The 27,532-nt window shown below is 44.0% G+C and overlaps 1 protein-coding gene across 2 annotated transcripts; it reads left to right on the plus strand.

Annotated features, from left to right (window-relative positions):
• The first annotated feature begins 210 nt into the window (after positions 1-210).
• On the plus strand, positions 211-27,532 carry ZNF330 (zinc finger protein 330). Of its 2 annotated transcripts, none has more exons than XM_053258247.1 (10): positions 211-559; positions 9,497-9,617; positions 15,562-15,581; positions 15,669-15,739; positions 17,114-17,193; positions 19,004-19,130; positions 20,430-20,534; positions 21,809-21,855; positions 25,615-25,732; positions 26,026-27,532. In XM_053258247.1, exons 2-10 carry the CDS (start codon positions 9,498-9,500, stop codon positions 26,304-26,306), a joined length of 969 nt encoding a protein of 322 aa, XP_053114222.1. In that variant the 5' UTR covers positions 211-559; position 9,497; the 3' UTR covers positions 26,307-27,532. The 2 variants fall into 2 exon arrangements, with proteins under 2 accessions (XP_053114222.1, XP_053114221.1); XM_053258246.1 differs by having other exon boundaries at positions 216-497.

Raw genomic sequence — 27,532 nt, forward strand, 5'->3', positions numbered from 1 at the left:
CAGACAGAGAAGCCTCTTCTCGCGTAGTCATCTGATTCAGCTCGGGACGGGAAGAGAGACCTAGCAGACGCCGGGCTGTTTTGCAAGTAAGGGCGATTGCTATCGTGGGACACAGAGAGCATGCTCAGACCTTGCAAGCTCGGCATCTCTTAGGCAACGCTCTTGCTTTTCCCCAGATTCCCCAAACAATCTAATATTTCGTTCCACGTGCTTTAGCCTCGTTTTGACATACGGTGCCCTATTCAGCTGCTCTTGCCCCTCGTTCTATGACGACAGCCCCCCCTACCAAGTTTTATTCGTAGGGGAAGCCTCTGAGCAACTGAGGGCAAAATGAAGGCAGGAAGCTTCAAGTGCTGCCGCCACAGAGCATGCTCTGATCTTTGGAGCATGCTCAGTTGGAGCAAGGTCTGAGTTTTTGAGGAGTAGGACACGCCACGCCGGTTCCCTAACGCTTATTCCTTCCTGGTGCTGGACAGTGGCTGAGGAAGCAAGCCCAGGTGAGCGAGAGGTGTAGAGAGGAAAGTACCCGCCTCTTGAGTCGGGGATCGGGGCGCCCAAGGTGTGGAGCAGCTTCTCATTTAGCGGGGTGGAATGTGGGGGGGACCCCGATGGGAAGGTTTGGGGATGGGGACAAATAAAGACTTGGGATTCTCCCCTTAGTTCCATTTGGAGAGGCTCCAGCAAGAAAGCTCTTTGCCACTCTGCTGCGGGCGGTGACTATCCTGCGCTGTTACTTAAAAATATTTTTGTTCCACTTTTCAACAACAAACTTCTCACAGCCTAGTCCCCAAAAGACTCACACGATCTAAAAAAGGAAACGGTCCACAGACACCACTGAAGCGACACCATGCTGGGATGACCAGGGAGAACTGCTCCCTCTCCTGCTAAGTACAAGGGAGAGCCACCTTTTTAAAAGGCTTCTCTCTATTAGCAGGAAGGCCTGAGGCGCCTTTAAAGCTCTGGGTTGCCTGGGACTATTGCAACGTGGACAAGGTGTCTCCATGATACTTCGTTAAACTTTTCCCTGTTCCCCTTCTCTTTCACACCTGGAACTTCCAGGGCGTGGATGTTGATCTTTATAGTTTGCACTTGGTTAGACTAGGCCTGTCCAGAAGGCTGTGCCATAACCTCTTAATTTTGTTTTGTTTAATCCCATCTTTTAGAGCAATACTTGTTCTAAGGTGGCTAACAACAACACTAAACAACAATTATGAGATCAACAAAAGTAAAATTAAAAAATAAAACAGACAGCAGCTAGCTAAAATCAGCACGTTAACAAAATGAACTAGAAACCTTGCAAACTAGAAGAGGCTTGATGGCACATGTAAAAGTGAGGGTAGGGGTCTGAAAAACTTCCCAGAAGGGAGTTGCAAAGCTCCAGCATAAAAACAAAATTCCTGTTCCCAACAATCAAATTTGTGTCAAAGATGGGCAAAGAGGAGAAGACCCTTTCAGCCCCTGGGTGACTTTGGACACACATTCAAACACAAACCAAACCAATACTTTGCTTGAAGTTAGATCATTAAGGAAATCCAATGCAAATTTGCAGCTGATGGATGTATGTGATGAGAATGTGGATACTCTCAGAGTGCGCCTATCCTGACATCACTACAAGACTTCCTGACGTAATGCTGGTGTGTCTTGTAATCTCATGAGAGGGCTGTTATCTGAATTGCCCTTGTACACACTGGGGTGTGTGTGAAGAAGGACAGATTGGATGGACACTCCATAATGCAATTAAAGGATGCCCTCACAGCACATTGGGATGTCCTGCAGTGATATCACCTGCTCTCTGCTGCCCCATGCAGCTTCCTGCGGGACGGCACTCATCAGGCACCAGCATGCACATGGCATAGGCACCATTTGTGTGGTCAGCATGGTGTTGCTGACCACCCAAAAGGTGCCTGCGCATGGGCGGATGCCATGTGCGTGCAAGCGCCACATGCGGGTATTTGGGATAAGTGCCGCCCCAGCAGGAAGCTGCATGGATCAGCAGAGAGTAGGTAAGGACCCGCTCTCCTTTTTCTTAAAGCTCCGGCTCTCTGCTCTCCTCCCCATGGTGCTGAACCAGTGCACTAACCTTGGTTAGTGCACATCCTTAACTTAATAGCTTTCCTATCCTAATTTCTGTGATTTAGGAGCACTAGAAATCTATTTCTTATTCCCAGGCTCATTTAATGTAATTTATTTATTTATATATATATTCAGTTTTTATACCATCTTTCATAAGACATCCCAAGGAGGTTTAGAAAAGTTGAAATGCAATAGAATTCCATTAAAAAAAATAACATTAAGAACCTTAAAATGTTAATCAATAAACCAGTTTTATACATAATTCAGATATTAAAACCATTTTGTTTCTTTATTAATCAAGTGCACATTACTAGTACAAATTATAAATTTAAAAAAGTACACTGAGGTTGACTAAATAATGCTATGGCGTACCTGAGATATCACTATAATTATATGTTACTGTGACTTCAGAAAAGCCAGATTCAAAGCAGGCATTGGTCTACACTAGTAGATATAATCCAGTAACTCCTACCCAGAAGAGAATACTGAGAAATTAGTTTTACAGTAATACCTGCAAGAGTTATTGAAAGGCTTTTAGGCCTTTATTGGAATACACTGCTGTTGCTAATCTTCTCTAATAGCACTGTTTAACAATACACAATCAAGTTTGTGTCATTAATCAGTCTGAATGAAGGTGGCCTGTAAGTGTTTTTGAGCTTGACATAAAATGTCAAGGACCAATTCTTACAAAGACAGTTTGAGTATTAGCTGAAACGATTACCATAAATAACCATAAATGGTTACCATAAAACATCCTGAGGAGTATAGTCTTGATTCCTACATTAATGCAGAAAGGTAGGCAACTTTTATCCTTTCTTGATTTAAAAAAGAAGCCTCCTGTGAAGTGGGACAGCCAGTTGCTTTGCCTTGTATTTTTCAGTTCCATGAAATGTCCCCGTCCTCCCACCCCCTCAATTGCAAGACAGTGTTGAAAGTGGTTACTGGTATATTTTGGTTACATCCCCACTATCCGGATGTTGGTTACATCCCTACTAATAGTCAGCCCAGTTACTGGTACTTCTGAAGTGGGTGTGTCTTATCTTCCAAATCCTACTCCTTATGCTAATAGTTTGCTTTGGAAAGTGAACTATTGGGAATCGCTGGCAAGTGGCATATTATATTAATGTAACGGCCTGTCCACATGATGACTTCCTTTCTGGGAAGAGAGTAAAGGTTTGAGCATATAAAGTATGAACGTATAAAGCTGCTTTATAGTGAGTCAGGTCATCAGTAAAGTAAAGTTGTGCCGTCGAGTCGGTGTCGACTCTTGGTGACCATAGAGCCCTGTGGTTGTCTCTGGTAGAGTACAGGAGGGGTTTACCATTGCCATCTCCCGGCACAGTATGAGATGATGCCTTTCAGCATCTTCCTATGTCATTGTTGCCCGATATAGGTGTTTTCCATAGTCTGGGAAACATACCAGCGGGGATTCAAACCATCAGCCTCTTGCTCCCTAGGCAAGTTACTTCCCTGCTGTGCCATTAGGTGGCTCAGGCCATCGGTACGTGTAGCTTAATGTTGGAATACACTGCTGTTGCTCATCTTAAGCGGTGGCTCTCCAGGGTTTCAGACAAAGGCCTTTCCCAGCTCTGCTACAATGAAACCCGGGGCCTTCTGCATTCAAAGCAAGTGCTCTATTATTGAACTACAGCTCAACTTCCTGTAATTCCCAGCCGGGAGTGCGGAAGAGTGTCACAGGGAGGTATTTATTTTATTTTAAGAAATCCTATCTTGCCTTCCCTGCAGTGCCAGCACAGAGTGGATACAGGTCTCCTCTGCTATATCACTCCTCTTCCATATCCTATGTAGGTTCTGCTCTGCTCCCTTGCAGACCCCATCCATCAAGGCTGCAAGGAAATGTTTTATAGGCCTGGGGTTGAGAGAAGAAAGGTAGAGCCAGGCTAGGCTCTGTTAAACAATTAGGAAGTTGTACTATCTCACACAGGACGATTCTGTGAGGCAGCTGTGAATTACATGTACCAATACATTAACCATGCCACAAAGCAGATATTATGGACAGAGGCAATTGAGACCACATGTTTGTAAATCCTTGCCACATCATGAGTTTGATCATAGGAGAGACTTGCTGGAGCTCTTCTGCTATCGCGCCTTGTTTGAAGGAATATTGTACGATGTTCTGTTAACTTCTGTTCTGTTTGATGTGACCTCCCATTTATTCCTGTCATAATACAAAGCTCAGTGCATTTTCTCTAGCAAGCTCTTCACACACATCCTGAGTAATTCTTACAACAACCCTGTAAAGCAGGCATGTAATAGTGCAGATGGGGGATTGGGGCTGAGAAGTAGTGGTGTCCCTGCCTTGTGGGTTGATGGCTGAAGTGAGGTTTCAACTAAGCCATCTGGCTCACAGCTTGTGCTGTTAACCATGGTGCTAAACCTCCTCATGGAAGAATTTTTAGACTCCGTTCCATTTTGATTTATAAGATTAACATTGATAGTAGCTTTTTGCAAACATCTCCAAAGCTTCTTTCAAACTTTTGCATTCAGAGGATAACTTGATTTGGCAGAGATATCCAGGGAAGACTGCTTCACATTTTTGTTGGTTGTATTTAGATTCTCATTGCTTCAGTTGGTTTGCTCTGAAAAAAAATTTCTTTAACTTTTAAAACATTTTTTTACCATCTATACACTTTGAATTCTTTTTTAAGTGCCCAGTTTTTCATAAATTGCCATGGCAGTGCTTCAAGGTATGAAATAAATGACTAGAATTATATTTATAAATACTAAAGATCTAAGTTCTTATTGCTAAATTGACATTAAACAGGAGAAAAACCTAGTTTATAATGTGATACTGGGTATTCAGTGTCAAAAATGTCACTCTACAGAATAATGATAGTTGCCAGCAGGCGTCTCGGTCTGCATCTCTGAATATAAAATATGACTTTTTAATACAATTTAAACACAGTGTGGAAAGCTAAGGAGTAAGCTAACCAATTTATATGGTGAGAGAGAGAGGGAGTGTGCGAGCAAGCTAGTAACAAGAAAAATATATTGTTTTTCTTTAGGGTGTTTATGAATTTCTTCAGAGGAATCCTTTTAAAAAACAACAACTAGTTTAAAATTTATTTAACTAGTCCTGGGTTATTGCCACCCACATCTTTAATTAGATCTGCTAACTTCAGTTATTATGGTTTGTTTGATGGAAGATTTTTCAAGCTGGGAAATGCAACGTCTTTAAATATATGAAGTTAGCTGCAATGCGAAGATTTGTTACAAGAACTGGTATACAAAAGCAAATGCTAGATGGAACTCACCATGGTTCTAGTATTTTAAAATGAAAACATTTTAAAGAACGGAATTAGACCCTCAGTGTCACCTTAGAAAGCTGTACCCTGGGAAGCATCAGTCGTGAATGTCAAATATAAAAGACACTTGGCAAAAGCTTATGTTTTAATTACTATTTCTTCATAGATTGCACAAAAAATTTAAGAGTATGGGGAGAGAAGTTGGGTGGTTGTGATTCCAGAAAGGAAATGCAGTGCTGTCTTTTGAATCCATTAAAAAATTCTTCATCAGATTTTCTGGTAGGGAGATCATGCTGGTATTCCATTGGTAACTGATGAAAGGTTGAAAAGGGTCCTCTACCGTGCAACTTGAGTTCCGAAAATGTGTTGCAGTTCATGTAGATTTAGTACATGAAATAGTTTGTGCAGAACATTTAGACTAATTGCTTATGGTAATTAGGTCTAATTGTGGGTTGTTCTTTGATCATAGATCCCATGTTGTTCCTATTTAATGTTTTATTGAGTATAATTTCATGATGTCTCAGAGAAAAGCTGTTGAGATGTGTGGAAACTGCAGAGATGGAGAAGTCTGAGATGCAATTGATCCTTGTCACACTTGGGAGTCAGTCCTTTTGACACAGTGGCTAACGTCCTAATGAAACATGCATGTTAGTAGGATGTGTGGGGGATTCATCAAGAGTTCTCACGTGGTTCCACCAGTCTTCTTGCATCCATGCTGTTGCTCAACAGCCCTAATACTTGGGAGTCATAAAACCCTATAAACTCTATAAAGCCCTAAATAGCTTAGGCCTTGGGTATTTAAGAGAATGTCTTCTTTGCCATGAGCCCCATTGCCCATTGAGATCATTTGGAGAAGTTTGTCAATGGTTGCCACTGGCTCATCTAGTGGCTACTCAGGGACGGGCCTCCTCCATTGCTGCCCCTGGGCATTAGAATGCGCTTCCTGTCTAAATAAGAGCCTCTCCATCTCTGGCAACTTTCAAAAAGACACATTTGAAGACACATTTGTTCACCCAGACTTTTAATTAGATGTATAGTTTTTAATGGGTTTTTAAATGATTTTAGTTTGTGGTGGTGTTCACCACATAGACACAGGTCTGGGGTGCTATTGAAATGGCAAACAAACAAACAAACAAACAAAACCTCAAAGTGCTTTCCGTGCTCTGGAAGCATCTTGTAAGAACAGAAACGCATCGCTGCTACCAGTGCCGTTTTTCTGGATCCGTACATGGTGCTTCTGGAGTGTGGATAGCACCTGGCAGTATTAGTGCTCTTGAGCAACAGTGCAAGCACAAAAGGACTGCTGGAGGAAGTTACATGAGAACGCCTGCTACATCCGTGTGGACCCTCCCAACATGTTCGCTTCATTATTCGGGACCTTAGCCAGTGTAGTTTACTTCTGCCTAACATGCACAGAATTGGGATCGTACTGTTAGTGTAGCAAAGAAAGAGGGAATTTTGACAACTGAATTTGATGGACAAATGATCATGAGTCATTTTTTAAATACAGCAGCAGCAGCAACAAGTCCTTATATACTGCTTTTCAACAACAGTTTCCAAAGCAGTTTACATAGAGAAATAATAAATAATAGGATGGACTCCTGTCCCCAGAGGGCTTACAATTTAGAAAGAAACATAAGATAGACACCAACAGCAGTCACTGGAGGTAATGTGCTAGGGGTGGATAGAGCCAGTTACTCTCCCCCTGCTCAATAAAAAGAATCACCATGTTGAAAAGATGTCTCTTTGCCCAGTTAGCAGGGGTAACAAAACATTTCATTAAAATTGAAAAAAACCACTGCAACCATGCTTTCTAGTCCTGTTGTTCTTGAGTATATTAGGAAAATCCCCTCGAAGGAAGATGGACTTTTAAATTTGCATTTTTTCATTTCCAGCCTCAGAGGCAGGATTCCTCTGAATACTAGTTGCAGGGGAGTAACAGCAAGAGAGAGGGCATGCCCTCAACTCCTGCCTGTAGGCTCCCAGTGGCATCTTTTGGGCCACTGTGTGAAACAGGATGCTGGACTAGATGGGCATGAGCCTGATCCAGCAGGGCTCTTCTTATGTTAAGCCATTGTATGCTGTGGTCTTGTTTACACACTCATTTATCCTCAGCTGGCAGCTCTTTACACCAGAAGTTGGCAGTGTATAGCCTGCAGGCTAGAGCTGCCATTTTCACACCCGCCCACCTCCAATTTGCGCAAGCCTGTATTGTGTCCGGAGTGGACAGCCCATAGTGTCATCATTTGTGAGAAAATACTTTTCAGGGGGTTGTGGGGAAAGCCTTGAAGGATTAGTTGCAAGTCACAGCCACATGTTGCCTGTTCCTGCATCAACCATCATCCTGATTTGGTTTGGGAAGTGGAGCTGCTTCTTTATTATTATGCAACTGCATGGTTCTCTTCAATACTGGTGCTGAATTTCCATTTCAGTCCCCAAAATTCTATATGCAGCAAACTGTATGCTCATCAGTATGCTGAGATCTCTCAATCTACACCTGTGGAACAGGTGGCTTGTGCTGCGTTGAGGAGGAAACACCCAGAAGTTATGTAAGTTTGGAAGTACAAAACACTTGAGAAATGTTGCTCTAAACTACATTGGTTGACATCACTAGTGCAAGGACGTTGCAATTGCTAGATTCCACAAGTCAGGAGCTTGTTTTCCTGACTAATTTTGCACTAGTGCAAACAAGATGTACTTACACAACCCCGGATATGAAACCTTTTCCTCTGTCCATATATGTTGCAGAGAAAGATGCAAAGCTATCCACTGTCCTTGTTGCACAAATGCAAAACTTGCACATGCGGTCCAAGAGTGCAAGAGACTGAGCAACATTGAGCATCTCCTCACCCATATCCCCAAGCTAACTTGGCAAAGAGGCAACTTTTTAATGTGGTGATTCTCTTTAATTAGCAGGGGTAGAGTAAACTGGCCCTATCCACCCCAGCACAGTACCTCCAGTGACTGTTGCTGGTGTCTATCTTATGTTTCTTTTTAGATTGTGAGCCCTTTGGGGACAGGGATCCATCTTATTTATATATTATTTCTTTGTGTAAACCGCCCTGAGCCATTTTTGGAAGGGCGGTATAGAAATCGAATTAATAATAATAATAATAATAATATATATGGGACTTCCGACTACAAACAGACAAACATCTGCCACACAATACACCAGATATAACTGTAGTCGAGAAGAAAGAAAAACAAGTCAAAATAATCGACATAGCAATACCAGGGGATAGTAGAATAGAAGAAAAAGAAATAGAAAAAATCACCAAATACAAAGATCTACTAATTGAAATTGAAAGGCTGTGGCAGAAGAAGACCAAAATAATCCCATTGGTGATTGGCGCCCTGGGTGCAGTTCCAAAAGACCTTGAAGAGCACCTCAACACCATAGGGGCCACAGAAATCACCATCAGCCAATTACAAAAAGCAGCTTTACTGGGAACAGCCTATATTCTGCAACGATCTCTATAACCATTGACAATAAAATTCTGGCATCCCAGGTCCTTGGGAAGGACTCGATGTCTGGATAAAACAAACCAGTCAATAACACCTGTCTGACTGTGTAAACAAGAAATAATAATATACTGTCTTGCATCTTTGTTCAGTGCATGCAGCATTAGTCTGGATATAAACCATTGTATTTTCAAAACAAACAAACAAAATACCCTAGAAGTTGTTTTACTACTCTTAGTTTGTGCTGTATTCGAGGGCTCCTGGTCCCTGTTTTGTTTTCAGAATGAGTATCTGGATCTGATCACATACTTATCTGAGACCCTCCACCTTCATTAAACTGCCTTCAAAGTAATAAATTAACTTGTTTAACAGCAGCCCGATACCTCCTTGATTGCTCTGCAAGCTACTTCACACCTTTTTATTTTATATTTTAATTTCTCTTCAGGCACTAGTAAATAGCTCGTGTGTGGGGGAGGTCTGAAAAATCAGTTTTCCCACATGAGCATGAATGCATTAAAGAAATATTAAAAGCAGGAAGAATATATGATGGATAAAAATAAGGAAGGGGAATCTTTTAAAAAACAGGGTACTAATTCTATCTAATTGAATCCTTTAGGGAAAATGGTGGGATATGATTTGTTTTTTAATAAATAAATCATTTCTCCTCGTAACGTAAGGAATTTATTGTTTTTCAGAATGCCTAAGAAGAAGACAGGTGCTCGCAAGAAGGCCGAAAGCCGTAAAGAACGTGAAAAACAAATAAGAGCTTCAAAAGGCAACATAGATTTGGCTAAACATCCCTGCAATGCTTCAATGGTAAACCAATAGCATGCATTTCTAATGCTTCTTCAGCATTGTCTACTAAATTTGAAACCAACATTCCTCTCTTTCAGTGAAACTGGTGGGCAGGACAACCACAAAATTTCCAGTTTGAAAACTCTTTATCTGACTAAAATGAATAAAATCAGAATGGAGTTCCAGTGGCCCAGATACTTTGTAAAAGACATCAACATACAAATTAACATTGTGCTAGCAGAAAAGCCTTTTCTGTCATGCAATGGGGGGCAGTTTGGTGATTTCCCCATGCAGCTGCCTGTGGCTCCCAACAATATGCCCCTGAGGGTCCTCCAATCCCCAGAAATGTGGCTGAAGGGAGGTTAGTTATAAATCATCCTTCCTTGTGTGATGGAAAACTCTCTTCTGTCAGCTTGACACTAGTCTGCATGTTGGCTACTATTACCAAATCTATTGAAAGAATAAAATAGCTTCCCTTGCAAGAACAAATTCAGTCAATTTCCTGCTAAGCTGTAGAGATGAGTTCATCTGAAGTAACTTCTTAAATCTAATTCCCGTCCGTCCTTATGGGAGGAAGGCTGCCTGATGTGAAGTCAGCCCTTCAGTGACTGGCAGTGTTAGTCTCCAGCACTTTAGGTAGAGATTGTCCTCCTCAATTCCTGCTTCCTGAGATCCAGGCCTCTACAAATCCACTCCCCAGGTGCAACTGCCATAGGTGTCTCACAAGAGTTGATGATTAACATATCACTGATCCCTCCCCTATGAATCACAGAGAAGTTTGAACACAATTGCCTTGCCTGTACCAAAGAGGGGCAGAAATGGTTCTCTCATACTTAGCTTAGGGGGTAGGTGGCAGCAACAGGAGGAGATACCAGCATAGCAGACCTTTGCCCCAGGGACCAGCTTAGTATGAGACGCTCTCCCTCTTCCAAGTCCTTTGGCACATGTAGAGAACTAGAAGGAAAGGGTCAACACCAGGGAGGGAGCACAGATGACTGACTACTGAGCTAAGTGAGTTTCTGGATCCCTGCTGAGATCGTTTCACTGAAAATGTCAGGGATTGAATCTGGGATTGTATACATACAAGCATGTGTTCTGCCACTGAGCTATGCACCTTCATGATACTTCTGAGCTACATGGAGCCTTATAGAGATGGATGAAGGAGTATTGAACTGTATTAATAGCAAACATACTGGCTCTATTTAGCAAGTGAAACAGCAGTGTGTGAAATAGCATATTCCTCACTGTAAAGTCAGTTCAGATCCCATCAAAATGCAGCAGTGCAAGCAGATGATGTACAGATATTTTGGCATGTCCTATGCTCTTGACACCACAGTAGTATAACAATATTCTTGTCTTCCTCCACGATGCTGTAAACAGTAGGGATATGCATGAATCATTTTTTACTATTCAATTTGCTAGCAAAGCAAATCACAAATGAATCAATTTGTCGAATTGGCCAGCCATAGCCAGCCAGTTCAATGAATCAAATCAGAAATTCACAAAAAAATTCATGAATTGCCCCCATAGGGAACATTACTATACCATCCAACCCACTTTGGTGTCCTTAGGGCCTACCCATAAGGAACAATGGGGTGATTCAAATTCCCCATTGTTTCCTATGGACTAAACAAGCACACATTTTGCAACCCAGCCTTGAAAAACAACACTGCAGAGCAGAGGCAGCACACACAGTCCCTCCCAACACAGAAAAGCACATTGTGCCAAACACACAGTCCAAAAAAGAATCTCTGACCCAGAGTCCACTGCTAGCCATAGTGTCTGCGCTGCAGTAGCATCATTGGCACAAGTTGCTCTCTCACACACAATTATGACTCCATCCTACTTGCAATAGCTGCCACAACAGAGCAGCACCCTTAGCAGCCAGCAAGTATAGCCATAAGCTCAACTACAGCAATGTCTCGTTAGCCACATTTTTGACTGAGTATACCTTGCAATGCAGATTGCAGAGCAGACCAGAGCAGTAGCACAAGTTACTCAAGGCCAGACATGGTGCTCAGCTCACGGCAATCACCAAAAAGATATTACACTGTGGGAGAGAGAGACCAAGCACCTGGTCAGGGGTGACCGCTTTGCCCTTCATCCTTGGGGTGAAGCAGGACAAAACGTGCTCTGCTGATGCACCCAAGGGCATCCTGAGCTGATCCACCACTCCAGTCCTCAGCCGACCTGCCAAGGTGATTGCTTCCTCAGTCTTCAGTGTGTACTGGAGCTCACCCATCATCTTCTCAAGGAGAAAAGCAAAGCCTGACCACACAAGCTGTTCTTGGCAACATAGAATGGCTTGAGTGCCAAGACAACCTCAGAAAGCAGAGCCCAGTCCTGGTTCGATAGGTCACACACCTGCCATGGTGTGGATGGACACTTCTTTCTCCTGCAGGATCTGGAACAAGAGAAAGGTGGAGTTCCACTGGGTTGGAACACCCTGAGCGATCAGGTGTTCAGGTAGGCTAAGCTCAAGCTGCCTCTACCTGAGCATATGCCTACCCTTTTTGCTCCAGTGGTCATAAGCTGCTATGCCAAAGACCAGCTGTGGCAGTAGCAGGATAGCACCCAGTGCATGCAACAGGGATGTCTCGCCTGGCTACAGCCCCAGAAGGTCCAATCACATTTTGCACGACCAGGTTCAGACTGTGCACCATACAACAGATGGACACAAACTGACCCTGCTCGGCTGCCTTTGTGATGCTGGCAGCGTTGTTGGTGACTGTGAACCCTTGGCAAAGGTTGGCTGCCCAGTCAGCCATTCCTCCACCTGGTGATTCATGGCCATTGACAGCTCAGCTGCTGCACGCAGCAGCCCTGACATGGCCTCCCTGCACGCCAAGTACAGGGAGGGCACCACCTGTCTGCTAAAGGTGGTGCATGAGGAGATTTGGTAGTCGGGACAAGCAGTCAGAGCAGCTGGCAGAAGCCGGCGTTTACCACCTGGAACTGCTGGTTATCCAAAGCCATCATCTCCCCAGTGGACCAGGTGATGAGATGAGGCTCTGAGCGACCTGACCGCTTGCTCACCAACTGCATCCATTGCACAGACTTCCCCGCTTGGGAGCATGAACAGGTTGCTGCTAGCTGAGGACACGATAGACCTGTGGCTACCAGCAGGAGCAGGGACCCCAGGTGATTCTGTCACAAATGCTGCAGAATCCCCATCGTCCTTATAGGCTTGGGGACCTTCCACCTGCTGACCTGTGTCCTGCAGTGGGTGCAGAAAGCAGGGTTTGCAAAGCTCAAAATGGTCCCACACCGTGCCGCTCTTGGTCCAGGGCCATTTGGGTGGTGGTGCTGGAGCTGCTGATTTGTTGTTTGGGCCACCATCACCCCTGCCCTCTGGTTCGTTGTTTGGGCCACCATCACCCCTTTGTCTGAGAAGGTACTGGAACAACAGGAATGATTTCCTCCTACTCCTTCTCAGTCTCAGGTGTGTGTGTGTGGGGGGGGGGTGTGTCGTACCACCAATTGGGATTGGGGAGGATGGAGAGCATGATATGGCTGGGCTCACAGCCGATGATACTACCTCCTCTGTCACAGGAACAAGAGCTTCTTCCCTGACGGGAGGACCTCCCCCTAACTTCCACATCAGCCGCCACAGGCAGCTGCACAGCACGGCTAGGCTCCTCCCGATAGGAGAGCTTGCCCGCAACCACATCAGTGGGGCGGACCCGGGGAGTAGGCCCCTCTTGCCATTGACCGCCACAACCAGCAGCATCACCCCTCCCTCTGCCTGCCTCTCTACCCCAGCTCTTCGTTGCACTCTCCCAGACACGTTAGAGGTTTTTAATTTTTAAGCCCCAGCCTTGATATGGGCAGGAGGAGAAGAAGCACCTCTAAGTGGGTGTGGGTCAGGGGTGGTGTGTTTATGCTTTGTGTGCCGCACACAGTACTACCTGCAGCACTGTGGTGTACACAGAGCAGGTTAAAAAATTAAATCCCCCAAAATAAAGCAGCAGGCTTTATTTGTGGGTATGGGCTGTTTTTAGAGGGGGGCGAGCAACTATGGAGGAAAGTGCAAGGGAAAGGAATGCAAAAGAGGGCAGGAGATTACTGTGGCCTCTCTCTAACCCACCCCTCCTCACCTACAGTCCTGCCACCTAATCTCTTCCTTCCCCAAACAATCTGCCGGGGGTGGGGACATGTACTCACCTATCTGGCGTCTTCAGCTGGAGGCTTCCAATGGTGTCTTTGTCTGGAGTCTGCCAGGTATCTCTCTCAGAGGCATTCTTGGGCCAAGCAGAAACCAGTACTTGACAGCTGGGGGGAGGGCAGGTGGGTACCAGTCAGGTACCCACCCACCCACCCAATCAAAACAAAACAAAATCCCTCAAAAAAGGTGCAGAGGGAGCCTGGCAGGCTGGGTACCACACACTAGTTTACAAGAACCAAATAATCCATCAGGCGTAGGCAGTAGACAGACAGTAGCAGCAAAGGTGGCAGCAGGGTTGCTAAATAAACAAGTTGTTCTAGTAAGAATTAATCTGCCTACTTTCCTTTCACTATCCCTACAACTGGACTAAATTTGGTTCAGATCGGTCAGGTGGTCTACAAGTTAGACCTCTTGTACCTCAAACGTTCATTCATCTGCCCTCTTGGATCGGGGTGGATGACATCATCACAGACTATGGCATTGAGGTCTCCCTGTGTGTCAGTTACTACAGTTGTACCTAATTTGGTTCAAATTGTTTAGGAAGTCCATGAGTTAGCCCACTTACACCTCAAACGTTCATGCATCCCCCATATTGGACTGGGGTGGATGCCATCATCAGAAACTGTGCTATTGGGGTATCCCTATGTATCCCTTCAGCTGTAGCAAATTTGGTTCAAATTGGTTAGGTGATTCACAAGTTATCGCATTTGCGCCTCAAAAGTTTCTGCATCTACCATCTTGAATTGGGGTGGATGACATCATCATGGACTGCACCATTGAGGTGTCCCTGTGTGCCACTCACTACAGTTGTTCCTAATTTGGTTCAAATCAGTTGGACAGTCCGCAAGCTAGCCCACTTGCGTCTCAAATGTTCATGTGTCCACCATCTTGAATCAGGGTGGATGACATCATCACAAACTATGCCATTGAGGTGTCCCTGTGAGCCCTACAACTGAATTTGATTTGGTTCATATTGGTCCAGGCATTGAAAAATTGATGCGGCGGTGGGGGTGGGACATATATGCATGGAATGCCGGGTGATCTAATAAGTCTCCTGGAAAGTAGACTAAAAATAACCATGTCACAGTACATCCCAGATGCCAAAATAAACAAGGAATAAAATTCCAAGCAGCATCCAGCTAAAGGCAATGGTACAATTTGAATAAAATTGGGGTGGGAGGAGAATCACACACCTAGTTACTAAAGGGAGGTGACTACAAGCAAAGCAATGAAAGAGAAAAGAATCCACAAGGAAATAAAATCCAAACATAGTACCCAGTTAAGCCACTCGGCTGCTGTTACTATTTAAAAATATTCGGGAGTTGTAGTCAACAACTTCTGGGAATCCCTGTTAGAGGGAGCACTGGTTGGAAGCTTTCTAAAGTGTTCAAAGTGAAGTCCTCTTGCATGTAAGTAGCTTACATATGGCTCAGGCTGCCATGCACATTGTCACACAGTGCATGCACTTGTGTGCATGCAAGTGTGCTTTTGCATACATGCAAAAATCTTGCAACTGCAAAGGTCATCCTGTTCAATGTTTCCAATGGCTGTACTGTTGCACAATTTTTGCTTGTGCACAAGAGCTCATTTGCACAACTGCATGCATGTTGTGTTACAGTGTGCATGGCAGCTTGTGCTGAATGTGGGCCATCATCTTTGCTTGCTTCAGCTTATTTATTAGATCACTGATTGAGTTCTTTCAATTTACAATAGCTGTATGATTAATTCACAAATGTATCAACTCTGAATTGAAAAGGGAAGTACTTATTTGTCTTAAATACCTCTCTTTATCTCTTACAGGAATGTGATAAATGCCAAAGGTAAATATTTGTTCAGTATTTTTCTTAAATGCTACATTTTAATACATATTCTGTTTAATGGTTTGTTTCACTTTTTTATTCTGCTAGACGACAGAAAAACAGAGCTTTTTGCTACTTTTGCAGCTCAGTTCAAAAGTTGCCCATTTGTGCTCAGTGTGGTAAGTGTACACTTCTTTACACTTGAATTGGGAAATACCCTATGTTTTTCATAATCCTCTTTTTTATTATATCTCAAAACAATTCTTATGTTGTGATCTGAACATGCTGACTTGTGCATCTTTTGGTTCTACTGTTTGCTTTTTAGGCAAACAATGAGATACTTGGGTTGCATCCAGTGTTCCCTGTAACAGGGATTCTTCCCAGGTGTGGACTACAACTCCCAGCATCCTCAGCTGCATTGTCCTTTGGCTGGAGATGATGGGAGCTGTAGTCAGCAACATCTGGGAAGAATCCCTGCGACAAGGAATCCTGGTTGTATCCGTGGGGAGTATTTAAAACTTTAATTTTTTAAAAAAATGTTTGAGGGGGACATTTTAGAATTGTGAAATGGCTGTGGTTTGGGGGCGCCGAATCCAAATCATCTGCACCTTGTGTGCAGGCAGCCACGTGTCATGCAGCAGTCTTCGCACAAAACTGTGCACTTCCACTTGGGGTGAGGCAGCCTCCTTTATACAAAGCCGAGCCCTGTACCACCCTGGCAATGGCTGGGATAGCATGCGGGGCACAGTGAGAGGTGTCGGCGGGGAGTGTTGGGAGAGGGGTATTCCTTCCCAGCACTTTCCCCACAGAGATAGAGCTCCACAGAGCTCTCTCTAGGAGAGAGGCAGCATAGCATAGTGGTTAGAGTGTTGGACTAGGACCGGGAAGACCCGAGTTTGAATCTCCATTCAGCCATGGAACTCACTGGGTGACTCTGGTCCAGTCAGGTATCTCTCAGCCTTACTTACCTCACAGGGTTGTTGTGAGCATAAAAATAATCATGTACAGTGTTCTGAGCTCCTTGGAGGAACAGCGGGATATAAATGTAAAAAATAAAAAAATAAAAAAAATAAAGTGCTTTGAGGTACTAATGCTTCCCGTGCACGCTTCCTCCCAGCTCTGCACATTGTCCCAGCAGTTATTGGGGTGTTACAGGGCTCAGTTTCTAATAACATCCCTGCCCCAGACTGGAAGCTCACATTACTGTGTGTAGTGTGGCCTTCTCCACATGCCACCTGTGTAAAGGGGCAGGTAATTCCATTTCAGTGCTGCCAAAGCATAGACCTAATACAGGGTTAAGTACCGTTTCACAGTACCCTTTTTAAAAAGAAAAACCTTCACAGATTTTGAATAAATAAAGCTGCTTTGTTTTATCAGTACCTCCGAGGAATTGTACCATTTCATTAATTCAGGGTAGCTTTTCAGTGGTTTCTGTCTGACATATGAATGTTGACATTTGCTAGGATCTCTTCTTATGCAGAAGCATTATTAGATTGATGCTCTTCTAAGTATTTTTTATTTAATACAAACCATTTCTTTTTCCTCTGTAACAGGAAAGACAAAATGTATGATGAAATCTTCAGACTGTGTCATAAAACATGCCGGTGTGTACAGCACTGGTCTGGCAATGGTGGTATGTATATTAAGGAGACATTGCTCTGTGAATATGTGAAATGGACCAATTGTTTCATGACTTGCTTGTGTTTTTTTTTTTTTAAGGGTGATAACCAGTACATAACATTTTAAAAAGATATTTGAACATTTATGTAGTGGAATTAATAAAGGGTGTACATGTTCAATAAACCAATTCTATCTCTGTCTTGTTTACACCAATGTAGTTTGTTTTTTCTGCCATTTCCACATTTTGTCTAGCTATGCTGCAATAGTTGGTGCTGTTATTTTGTTGCCAATTTGTGGTGTATAGTTTTTTTTTTTTAAATTGATGTCTTCTTATCCCACTGTATTGTAGCAAAATGGAGAAATCATGCTGTGAGCACAGATACAGCTGTACATTTTCAAGACCTCACAATCAATTTAGGCAGAACTATTTATTTTTCAACACTTCTATCCTGCCTTTCTGTAAAAATATACTCAAGGTGGCAAATCAAATAACTGCTAAATTCATATATACATATAACATTTAAAACACAGTGGCTAATATTCAGACTTTTACTCATGAATAATTCCATTGAAATGGGAGAAGTCATGACTAGTTGCATTAATTTTAGTGGGACTACTTATGAGTGTTTTAGTCCAGATGTCAGCCAGTAAAGCAATATAAAACTATCAATTAGAAAAAACAACAACACCCTACAAATGCATGGGTTTGAAGAAAGGTAATGTCATGTTAATTCCATAAAATATTTTTAAATGAGAGCAGCATTTATCCTTAAATCATGGAAGAGTAAACTAAGAGCAACTTAATGTGATAGGCCTCCAGCATTCAATGTAAAAGCACAATAACTGCCTAGTAAACTAGTGTCCTAAAGTGGGGGCGAGGTGGGGCTACAGTTTGTTTATAATCTTGTAATAATTACATAATGACATCTGTTAACTGAAGTCAAGGCATCCAGGCTCATGCTGCCATCATTTTAGAACTTTGCCTGTATGCAACATTTTTTCCTTAGCTACATGCACCCAAAGGCAAAGATCAATTCAATGAAATTATGAGAGGTTTTGATTTTTAGTAAAAATATGTACTACAACACTCTTAACAAGATAATGAAGGGTGTGCACACAAGAAGAAACCCTGAGCAGAATCGACACTAACACTGTACTCTCAATAGAAATCCCAAAATCATCGCATCCCCACACAAATGTGCCCATGGGCTAGATGAGGGGAAATTATGTGCAGGCAACAGTCAATTGAGAGTGTGGTATTAGTCTGGATGTGCACACCCTTCATTATCTTGATAGAGTATTGTAGTACATATCTTTACTAAATATCTAAACCTCTCATAAATATAATTTTATTGAATGGTTCTTTGCCTTTGGGTGCATGTGTGACATGCATGTATATACTCACACACACACACACACACACACACACACACACACACACACACACACACAACATGGATAGACAATCTTGCTTTTTGACATAAAGTACTATTTTTCGAAATAGAACAGTAGCTCTCCTTGATTACAGCTTGACCATGACCTAAAGTCAAGCTTTATATCAAATTAGGTTTTGTCAAAAATCAGTAAAATTCTATGTCACATCATGTTTTTAGGATTGGATTTTAACATTCTTGCAAAAATGAATGCTGAGAATATACAGTATTGGTGATGTTTATGGTGTTGTCTCTGCTGTATGAATTACCTAACCCTGCCTTGATTTCAGCCAGTTTCTGAAATCTGATATATTATTCCTCTTCAGCAAAATGCCTTCCAATAGAGGTCAGCCAAGTCCACAATAATGTGTTTTATCTGCTTTTTCGCAGGGGGCCATTTGTGATTTCTGTGAAGCTTGGGTTTGCCATGGCAGGAAATGTCTCAGCACACATGCTTGTATCTGCCCTCTTGCAGATGCTGAATGCATCGAGTGTGAGAGAGGAGTCTGGGACCATGGTGAGGAGTTGTTGTTTTTAACTGGATAGAGGGTTAGCTAGTTAAGGAGGCGGGTCTCATGATCTGTAAGACCCACTTTGGCCGGGATTGCAGGGAGAGCTGGCTAAGCCTGCTCTCCCCGCAGATGAGCAGGACGGGAGCCCTGGCCGGCCGGATCGGCCGCCCACACGATTGCCGGCTCCATGACGGAGCCGGCTGGGGAGTTTAGGGGCTGCACGGTCCCCGGAAGCTCCAGTATGCCCTGCGCAAGCACGCAGGGCATACTAGAGAGACCCGCGGAGCCGGGAGGCAGCTTTTCGCCTCCCCTCTGGGGGTCTACTTGTGAGTAGCCACTGCACAGAGCCGCGCAGTGGCTACTCACGGTTTTGAAAACCAGGTTTGCAGAGCACTCGCTCCGCAAACCCAGTTTAAGGGGAGGGGTACTTAAATGGGTTAACCGCCTGGGAGCCACTGGGCTCACCTGCGAGCCCAGTGGCTCACACGGTCAGCTGAAATCGGGCTAGGCTCCCCTAGCCCGATTTCGGCTGATCGTCAGAATAGCCTCAAGGTCTATGGGCCCTTTCTCACCATCAGGGACCCGGGTGGGAGGGCACACAGGGAGGTAGGCTACAGAATCTTATCTTCCCTGCAGACAACCGGGTCCCAGGTGCCCCAGGCAGCACTGAGTTGTGGAGACTGGGATGCGAGTGCACAGTGCATTGTGGGTATCCCCCCCAGTGACAGGCGGGCTGTCACTGTCTCAGCACTAGCTAAAAGCAGCCAGCACGGTTACATGGTCAGTTAAACAGGGTTAAGGGAGCACTTGGTCCCTTAACCTCGTTTGACAGCTGGGCTTCATGGCCAGGTCTGCTTTGCCTCCGTGTGGCTCCTGACAGTTCTCACGGGCAGCCACTTGGCTGCCTTAGCCCTGTCTTAGCTGCTTGTGAGAACAGGCTCTCTCTTTCTATATATTTACCTTGCGTTTTTGAAAATTCCACTAATAATCTTCATTGTATCCAACCTCTACTTTTATCAACCTGGCTAGAAGAGTTTTCATATATGATCTTCTAATTCCATGACTGAGCTTCATCATTCTAACTGGGAAAAATGCTTTCAGTGTCGGAAACGTCGTATTTATACATTTGTTGGTATCATTATAACCCATAGTGAACAGTAGCAGGCTGAATTCCTTTTGGATAAGTTGGGATTTATTTGTTTCTAGAATTTTCTGTGATGTCCTCTCACTAGCTGGTGGCAGGCAATAGGGAGACTGAGTTTGGGTTCTGATGCATTTAAACTCTTTCTCACTGACTCTTGTAGGAGGCCGAATATTCAGCTGCTCTTTCTGCCATAATTTCCTCTGTGAAGATGATCAGTTTGAACATCAGGCCAGTTGCCAGGTTCTGGAAGCCGAGACCTTTAAATGTAAGCCATTTCCCTAAAGCCCCTCTTATCAAAGGTGATTGAACTTTTAGCCCTTTCCAGAATGCAGCTTTTAAACCAAGGTTTCCATAACTATTGAAGTGAGTGGCTTATGGGAAGTAGCTGGACTGGACAGACTAGGAACAAGATGTCACTCTGTGGTTTTACAAAGAGGTGAAAAATCCGGGGTCAAAACAAATATATTCGTTTTTCTTTAAACTCGGTTAACTCATTGAAAATATTGTCTACATTATTCAATATACAATTTTTAATATTAAACTTTGACACAATAATAAAAATCAGATATCATTTCCCGAAAGACAGAAAAGTCTAGGTAGGAAACTCTTACCCTGATGTAATAGGTTGATGGTGGGATAGGAGATATGCTGTACAAAGAACATACTCCATGTTACCAAACAGTGATACTCTGTCATTGTCTCTTCTGGGTTCAACAAAGTCACAGTCCCTTAACCACTGGCATGTGCTGACAGGCAGCCAGAGCATTCATCATAAAATTGATATTCCTTGCCTATTGTAAAGCATCTTTCTTGGCCTCTTTCTCCTTAGGCCATTGAATGGGTCCTGGCCATGTTGTCTGGTGTGGGGAGGAATATGGAAGATCTTCCTTTGCATGCCATAGTTCCCCCTTTAAAGGGGGATTAGACAAATTCATGGCAAATGGTCCATCAATGGCTGTCGGTCATGATGGCTTTATGGAATTTTATTAGTATTTTCTTGAATGTTGCTGGGGGAGGGTTGTTGCTTTCATGTTGTGGGCTTCGTGGAGGCATCTGATCAGCCACTATGGGAGGCAAAATGCTGTACTAGCTGGGCCTTTAGTTCAGCAGGGCTCTGCTTTTCAGTGCCAATGCTCCCTTTACTTGGGTGAGATTTGTGTACAGTGTGTGTTCTTGATGCCCTTTGTGTATCTGCCTTATTGTCCACTCATCCTTTTGTTTGATACAGTTTTGTTGCTTGTCTTTGTTGGGCAAATGGATGGTTAGGACTTCTTCTGATGTTAGAAATTGCAGTACAGTATTTGGAGAGGAAGCCTAATGCTGGACCCAAGCTCTGTGGGTTATCATAAAAAAAATCTGTTCATGTTCTTAGATTAAGGTTCAGTGTTCATTTTCCTTGTACTTGGAAGAGGCATAGTCATGGGAAGCCTGAGGCTATCCATTGAACTGAATAGTTGACCTCCGTTTAGAAGGCAAAAGCAAAAAGCAAAGCGATGAAATCTCATTATTCAAGCAAGTCTTTTATATCTTGCCTAATAGGTGTTTCCTGTAATCGACTTGGGCAGCATTCATGTCTCCGTTGTAAGGTAAAAGCTGAAAAACTTTTAAAGTAGATGTATCGAGTTCTCTATTCTCATACTTTAAAGCTGCTGGCAGTTCTTGTCATGTCCTTCTACACAATACATCAAAAATATCTTCTGATTCTTCCAAAGATGCTATCTGTATCCTGTTTCTATCACGCTTTGATTAATGTAACCGCCATGCTGTGCTCCTAGACTCTTGCGTTCCTTCCCTCCAGTTGTTCTAAGCCACAACTGTTAAAATTGCCTTCCTTGCTCATTGTTCCAGCCGCAGCGCTGCTGCTGCCTTCCCTCTCTGCTGTTTTTCTTTTATTCAAAATGCTAAATGTTTCAACTCATCCTGAATTATTTCTGCACCAATCTGCTTCTCCCTCTGCGCCTGAGATAATGGCTAGTTATACTGAGTCTTTCTGATTTTCCTGACATTGTCAGGCACAGGATTCTGGCAAGTGTTTTATATTTGTTCAGTTTATGGTGGTCAACGGACCAGAAGACAAGTGTTTTTACCTCCAGTCTCTGTACTGGAAGCTTTGGAGCACACTCAACCAAATAATATATTGTCCTGATCCTGACCATCTGAGGGCTCTTTCACACGATCAAAAGCTGGCTTGTTTCTGTCATGCAATCCTATTGCCGTGTAGAGTAATGTTGTGTGCCTTGCTGTATGCACTGGAATTGCATGCCGTGACCTGTTCTGCAATGATTGCTTCACTTTCAGAAAATGCTCGGACATTTGCTGTTGTTGCCATGGAGTGAATGCATGTGTCACCGATGTGCTCAAGATTCACTTTGCAGTCCTCAAATGGGGACAGGACTGTGTAGAGAATAGGTCACTTCTGAAGTTATAAATTTGGCTCTGAGGAAAACTGAAACCTCTTCACTGCCTTTACATATTTCCTAATCATTTTGCATCCCATTATGCCACAACCTACATTGGCAAGCTCCAAGGACCAAGAAGGGAATAAATGTTTGCAAACCAGGGGTGGGCAAACTTGGCCCTCCAGCTGTTCTTGAATGACAACTCCCATCATCCCCAGCCACAATTTACAGCAACAGATGTAATATGCTCCAAGTGAACAATTCCAAAGAGAACTCTGGCAGCTGCATTCTGCACCAACTGAAGTTTCCAAATATTCTTCAAGGGCTGCCCCACGTAGAGCACATTGCAGTAATCCAGACACGACATGACTAAGGCAAGGGTAACCACGGCCAGATCTGCCTTCTCGAGAAAAGGCCACAGCTGGCGCACTAGCCGAAGCTGTGCAAAGACAGCCTTGGCCGCCGCCGCCGCCACCACCTGAGCATCCAAAAGCAGAGCTTGGTCCAGTAACACCCCCCAAGCTGTGCACTTACTCTTTCAAGGGGAGTACAACCGCATCCAGAGCTGGTTGAATCACCCTATCCCGATTGACTTTTCTGTTACCAGCAGTACCTTTGTCTTCTCTGGATTTAACCTCAGTTTGCTAGCCCACATCCAGCCCATCACCACCTTCAGCCACTGGTTCTGTCCCTAGGATCTGATGTCAGAGAAAGGTAGAGCGGAGTGTCTTTTGAATACTGATGACACTTCAGTCCAAACCTCCTGATGGCCTCTCCCAGCAGTTTCATGTAGACGTTAAATAGCATGGGGGACAAAACCGAACCCTGCAGGAGTCCACAGGACAATGGCCAAGAAGCTGAGCAATAGTCCCCCAGAACCACCTTCTGGATCCTTCTCCCAAAAAGAGGAGCCACTCCAGTGCACCATCCCTGATCCCTATACCTGAGAGGCAGTCCAGAAGGATAGCATGGTCAATGCCACCGAATGCCACTAAGAGGTCCAGTAGCACCAACAGGGACTCACTCCCCCTGTCTACTTCCCAGCGTAGGTCATCCACCAGAGCAACCAAGGCAGTTTCACCAAGGGTGAAAGCCAGATTGAAAAAGGTCTAGATAATCCATATCATCCAAGACCCTTTGCAGACCCCACACTCTCTATCACCTTCCTTTAAAAAGGAAGATTTGAAATAAGCCAAATAAGTTATCAAGATTGGTGGAATTGAGGGAGGGCTTTTTAAATAGTGGTCTTACCACAGCCTGCTAGAGGTTCAGTGATATCTTGTCCTCCCTTAGTGAAGCATTAATAATTGGCCCCAACCACCTACCTGTTCCTTCCCTGGCAGATTTTATTAGCCATGAAGGGCAAAGTTCCAGAGTGCCTGTTGTTGCCTACACACTTGTCCACTTAGTCAGGCTGCACTAACTGGAAAAAAATAATCCATCACAATCAGATTAGATGGCTGCAATGGCATGTCTCCTGGAACTGCCAAAATCCTAGAATCCAAATCAGCATGGATGCGAGTGACTTTATCTGCAACATGACAAGCAAACTGATCACAGTAGTCTGCTACTGGTTCTTCCCGTCATATGGGGGCCTATGTGAAGCAGTGACTTTGCCACACGAAACAGCTCTGCTGGCCTATACTGGTCAAACACTATGGAGGTGGAGGAGAAAAGTTTCTTCACCGCCTCCATTGCCACAGTCCCTATAATAGGCTCTAGTCTGTGTTCAGTCAGATGTATTATGGGTTTCCTCCAGGGTCACTGTAGCTGTCATCTGAGTTGTTTCATTGCCCGAAGCTCCAAGAAGAACCAAGGAGTGGAATGGGCTCCACCAATCCGGAGAGGACATTTAAGAGCAACCATGACAATAGCCCAAGCTGTCTCTACATTCCAGAGATTAACCAAGGCCTTGAAAGAGTAACCAGTTCTGGACACTGGAAACTCTCTGAGGGCTGTCTGGAAACCAAGCAGATCTATAAACCTTCAGGGGTGGACCATTCTAATTCAGGGGCACCACCACCGCTGCAGAGGTTGGTCGAAGCTGTCAAACTAAACCGCACCAGATGATCATCTGTCCATGACCAAGGAGTTATATCAAACTTCCCCATCTGCAGATCATTCAGTTCCTGGCTTGCAAAAACCAGATCTAGGATATGTCCCACCATGTGAGTAGGACTTGATGTTCGTTGAGATAGGCCCATGGTTGTCATGGTGGCTATGAAGTCCTAAGCCATTCATACTAGGCAGGGTTTGGTGTGGATATTGAAGTCCCCCAAGACAATAAGCCTGAGGGAACCCAATGCCACCTCCAAGGCCACCCCCGCCAGCTCAGGCAGTGAGACTGAGGTGCAGTGGGGTGCATGGTACACAACAGAATCCCTATCCTATCTCCTAGGCCCAGCCTCCGGGACAAACACTCAAAATTCACATATTGCCTAACCAGACATCTGGAGAGGGGAATGGACTCACAATAGATTACCACAACCCCTCCTCTCTGACCCTCAAAGCAGGGCTGCTGTAGGATCATGAGAGCTGGAGGGCAGAGCTGGGAGAGACCCACTCCACTGAGCTCACGCAACTGGGTCTCAGTCACACGTACTAGGTCAGCATGCTCATCCACAATCAAATCATGGATGAAAGATGTTTTTGCATTTACTGGCCTGGCATTCAACAGCAGAACCCTAACCCTTGAGGGAGTATTCCCAGAACTCCCTGGAGCTGCAGGATTGGGAGAAGAGCTGGAAAAAGGAATAGGACTCAGTTGCCTAGACCATTTCTCTCTGCAACGGCCTCCCTCTTCCCAATACTTTAGAAGGAACTTGAGACTCTGAATGAAGTTTGCACAATAGGGTAGAGTCTGTCTCCATGTTTCTGCTTACGAAATAGTATTCTCTTTGGATAAGCATTTTGCATTTCTTTTTTCTGCCATTTATAACCTTGCAGGCTTGTTTCTGTGATGATCACACACGGAGCAAGGTTTTCAAGCAGGAAAAGGGACGAGAGCCTCCCTGCCCCAAGTGCGGACATGAGACACAGGAGACGAAGGACCTGAGCATGTCAAGTAAGTTTGCCCTTGAAAGCCTGCTGCAGCCCATCCCTGGGAAGTTCTTGCTCTTCCATATCTGAAAGGCCGAGCCTGAACATGCGATTGAATTAGTTGGCAGTTGGTTGAAAATGCCCTTCTAAGCTTAAAACAAGAGCTTCCACATGGCCCGGGTCTGAATTAGGAGGCATGTGCGCACCCTCCTACCTTACGTTTAGCCCAAGTTTGAAACCTGGGCTACCTAGGGGACTGCTGATTAATAAAAAAATTTGACAGAATAAGAAACTTCAAACTTCTGCACTTTTCTGCAGCACGCTCTCTAAGGTTTGGCCGACAGACAGGAGGAGAAGAGGCTGATGGGGCTTCTGGCTACGATGCCTTCTGGAAGAACCTCTCCTCTGGAAAAGAGGAGGATGCAGGAGACCATGATGAGGAATATGGTGACTATGAAGCAGAAGACGATGAGGATGAGGATGACAATGAAGAAGGAGGGAAGGATTCCGAAACGGAGACTGCCGAGCTGTTCAGTAACTTGAACTTAGGCAGAACGTATGCTAGTGGCTATGCGCACTATGAGGAAGCTGCTGACTAAGGCTGCCATCCTAAGCACACTTAACAGGAAATAAGTCTCCTTGAAGTTGGTGGCATTTAACATGCTTAGGGTCTGGCTGTGAGCCATGCTTAGGGTGGAACTAGCATTTGAGAGGAACTCTCTGTGTGCTTAGTGAATGTTATGTATGGCACAGAAATAATTCAGCTTGGCTTTCAACTAGCAAATCTTACTAGGAATTAAAGGGAATGGGACATTTGTAGATCAAGAGAGGCGTTTTGAATGGCCTGTTTTATACATAACATGGAGGCAGTATTGAATCCTAGTTTTGCATGACCCCCTTTAGTTTCCGGTGTGCACTCTACCCTTTAATCTGTGCACAAGGGGAGGGGGGATTCTAGTTCCAATGCTTGGAGAGACCAAGCCAGGATCCCTTGTGTCTGAAGCAGAGTATCCTGGCTTATTATAATTAGGGTTCCTAAACCTGGGATCCTGGTTTATTCTGAAACTCTGCTTAGAATAAGCCAGTATTGCCTGGTATGGATATAATGAGAGATTCTGGCTTGTTGTAAGCTAGCATTGGAATTAGAATTCTTCCTCCCTTTTGCATGCCCGAGATTAGGGGACATTGAGTGATATTAGGATTAAATCCTTGTTCAGTGTTATGTCTAAACAGGGCCCCTGGCTAAAGGGATTGGAGCCTTGAAGGGTGAAATGGGTGTGGGTACACATTAGTCCAGAAAACTTGAAGTGGGGGATTTAACTCAATGGTCTCCTTCCTAGTCAGAAGTGTGAGAAGGCTAAGGCAGTTCCTGTTTCCATATGTTCATCAGAAATAAATTATTTTTCTTGAGCCATTTTGATAGTTCTGTTATCATGATTCATAAATTATAACTAGTGGTGGCAATTGACATCTGCTATTTTTATATATATTGGAAGCTGTCTCCTGTGGAAAACTAGATTCCCTCCCACCCCAGCTATTGATCCAGCTTGAGCACTTGGGGGAATGCTTGCTACAAGCTATTGTAGTTGAAATATAAATTGAAATTAAAGTTACTTTGACATTTTTGTATAAGCAAGACCGATCAATATATTCCCTTGCAATGCACTTCTGGAAAATTATCAGTTCCTGTCTTTTTTGAATGCTGTACATTAATTGTAGCGTGCACAGCCACTTGCAATATGGCCTAAATAAACTTTTGATCTTATATTTATCACCAAAAAAAGTCACTGCATTCTCCTTACCCAATAAAGTCCATCATTCTCTA

The sequence above is a fragment of the Hemicordylus capensis genome, chromosome 5, assembly GCF_027244095.1.
Source record: "Hemicordylus capensis ecotype Gifberg chromosome 5, rHemCap1.1.pri, whole genome shotgun sequence".
NCBI classification, from domain to species: Eukaryota; Metazoa; Chordata; class Lepidosauria; order Squamata; family Cordylidae; genus Hemicordylus; species Hemicordylus capensis.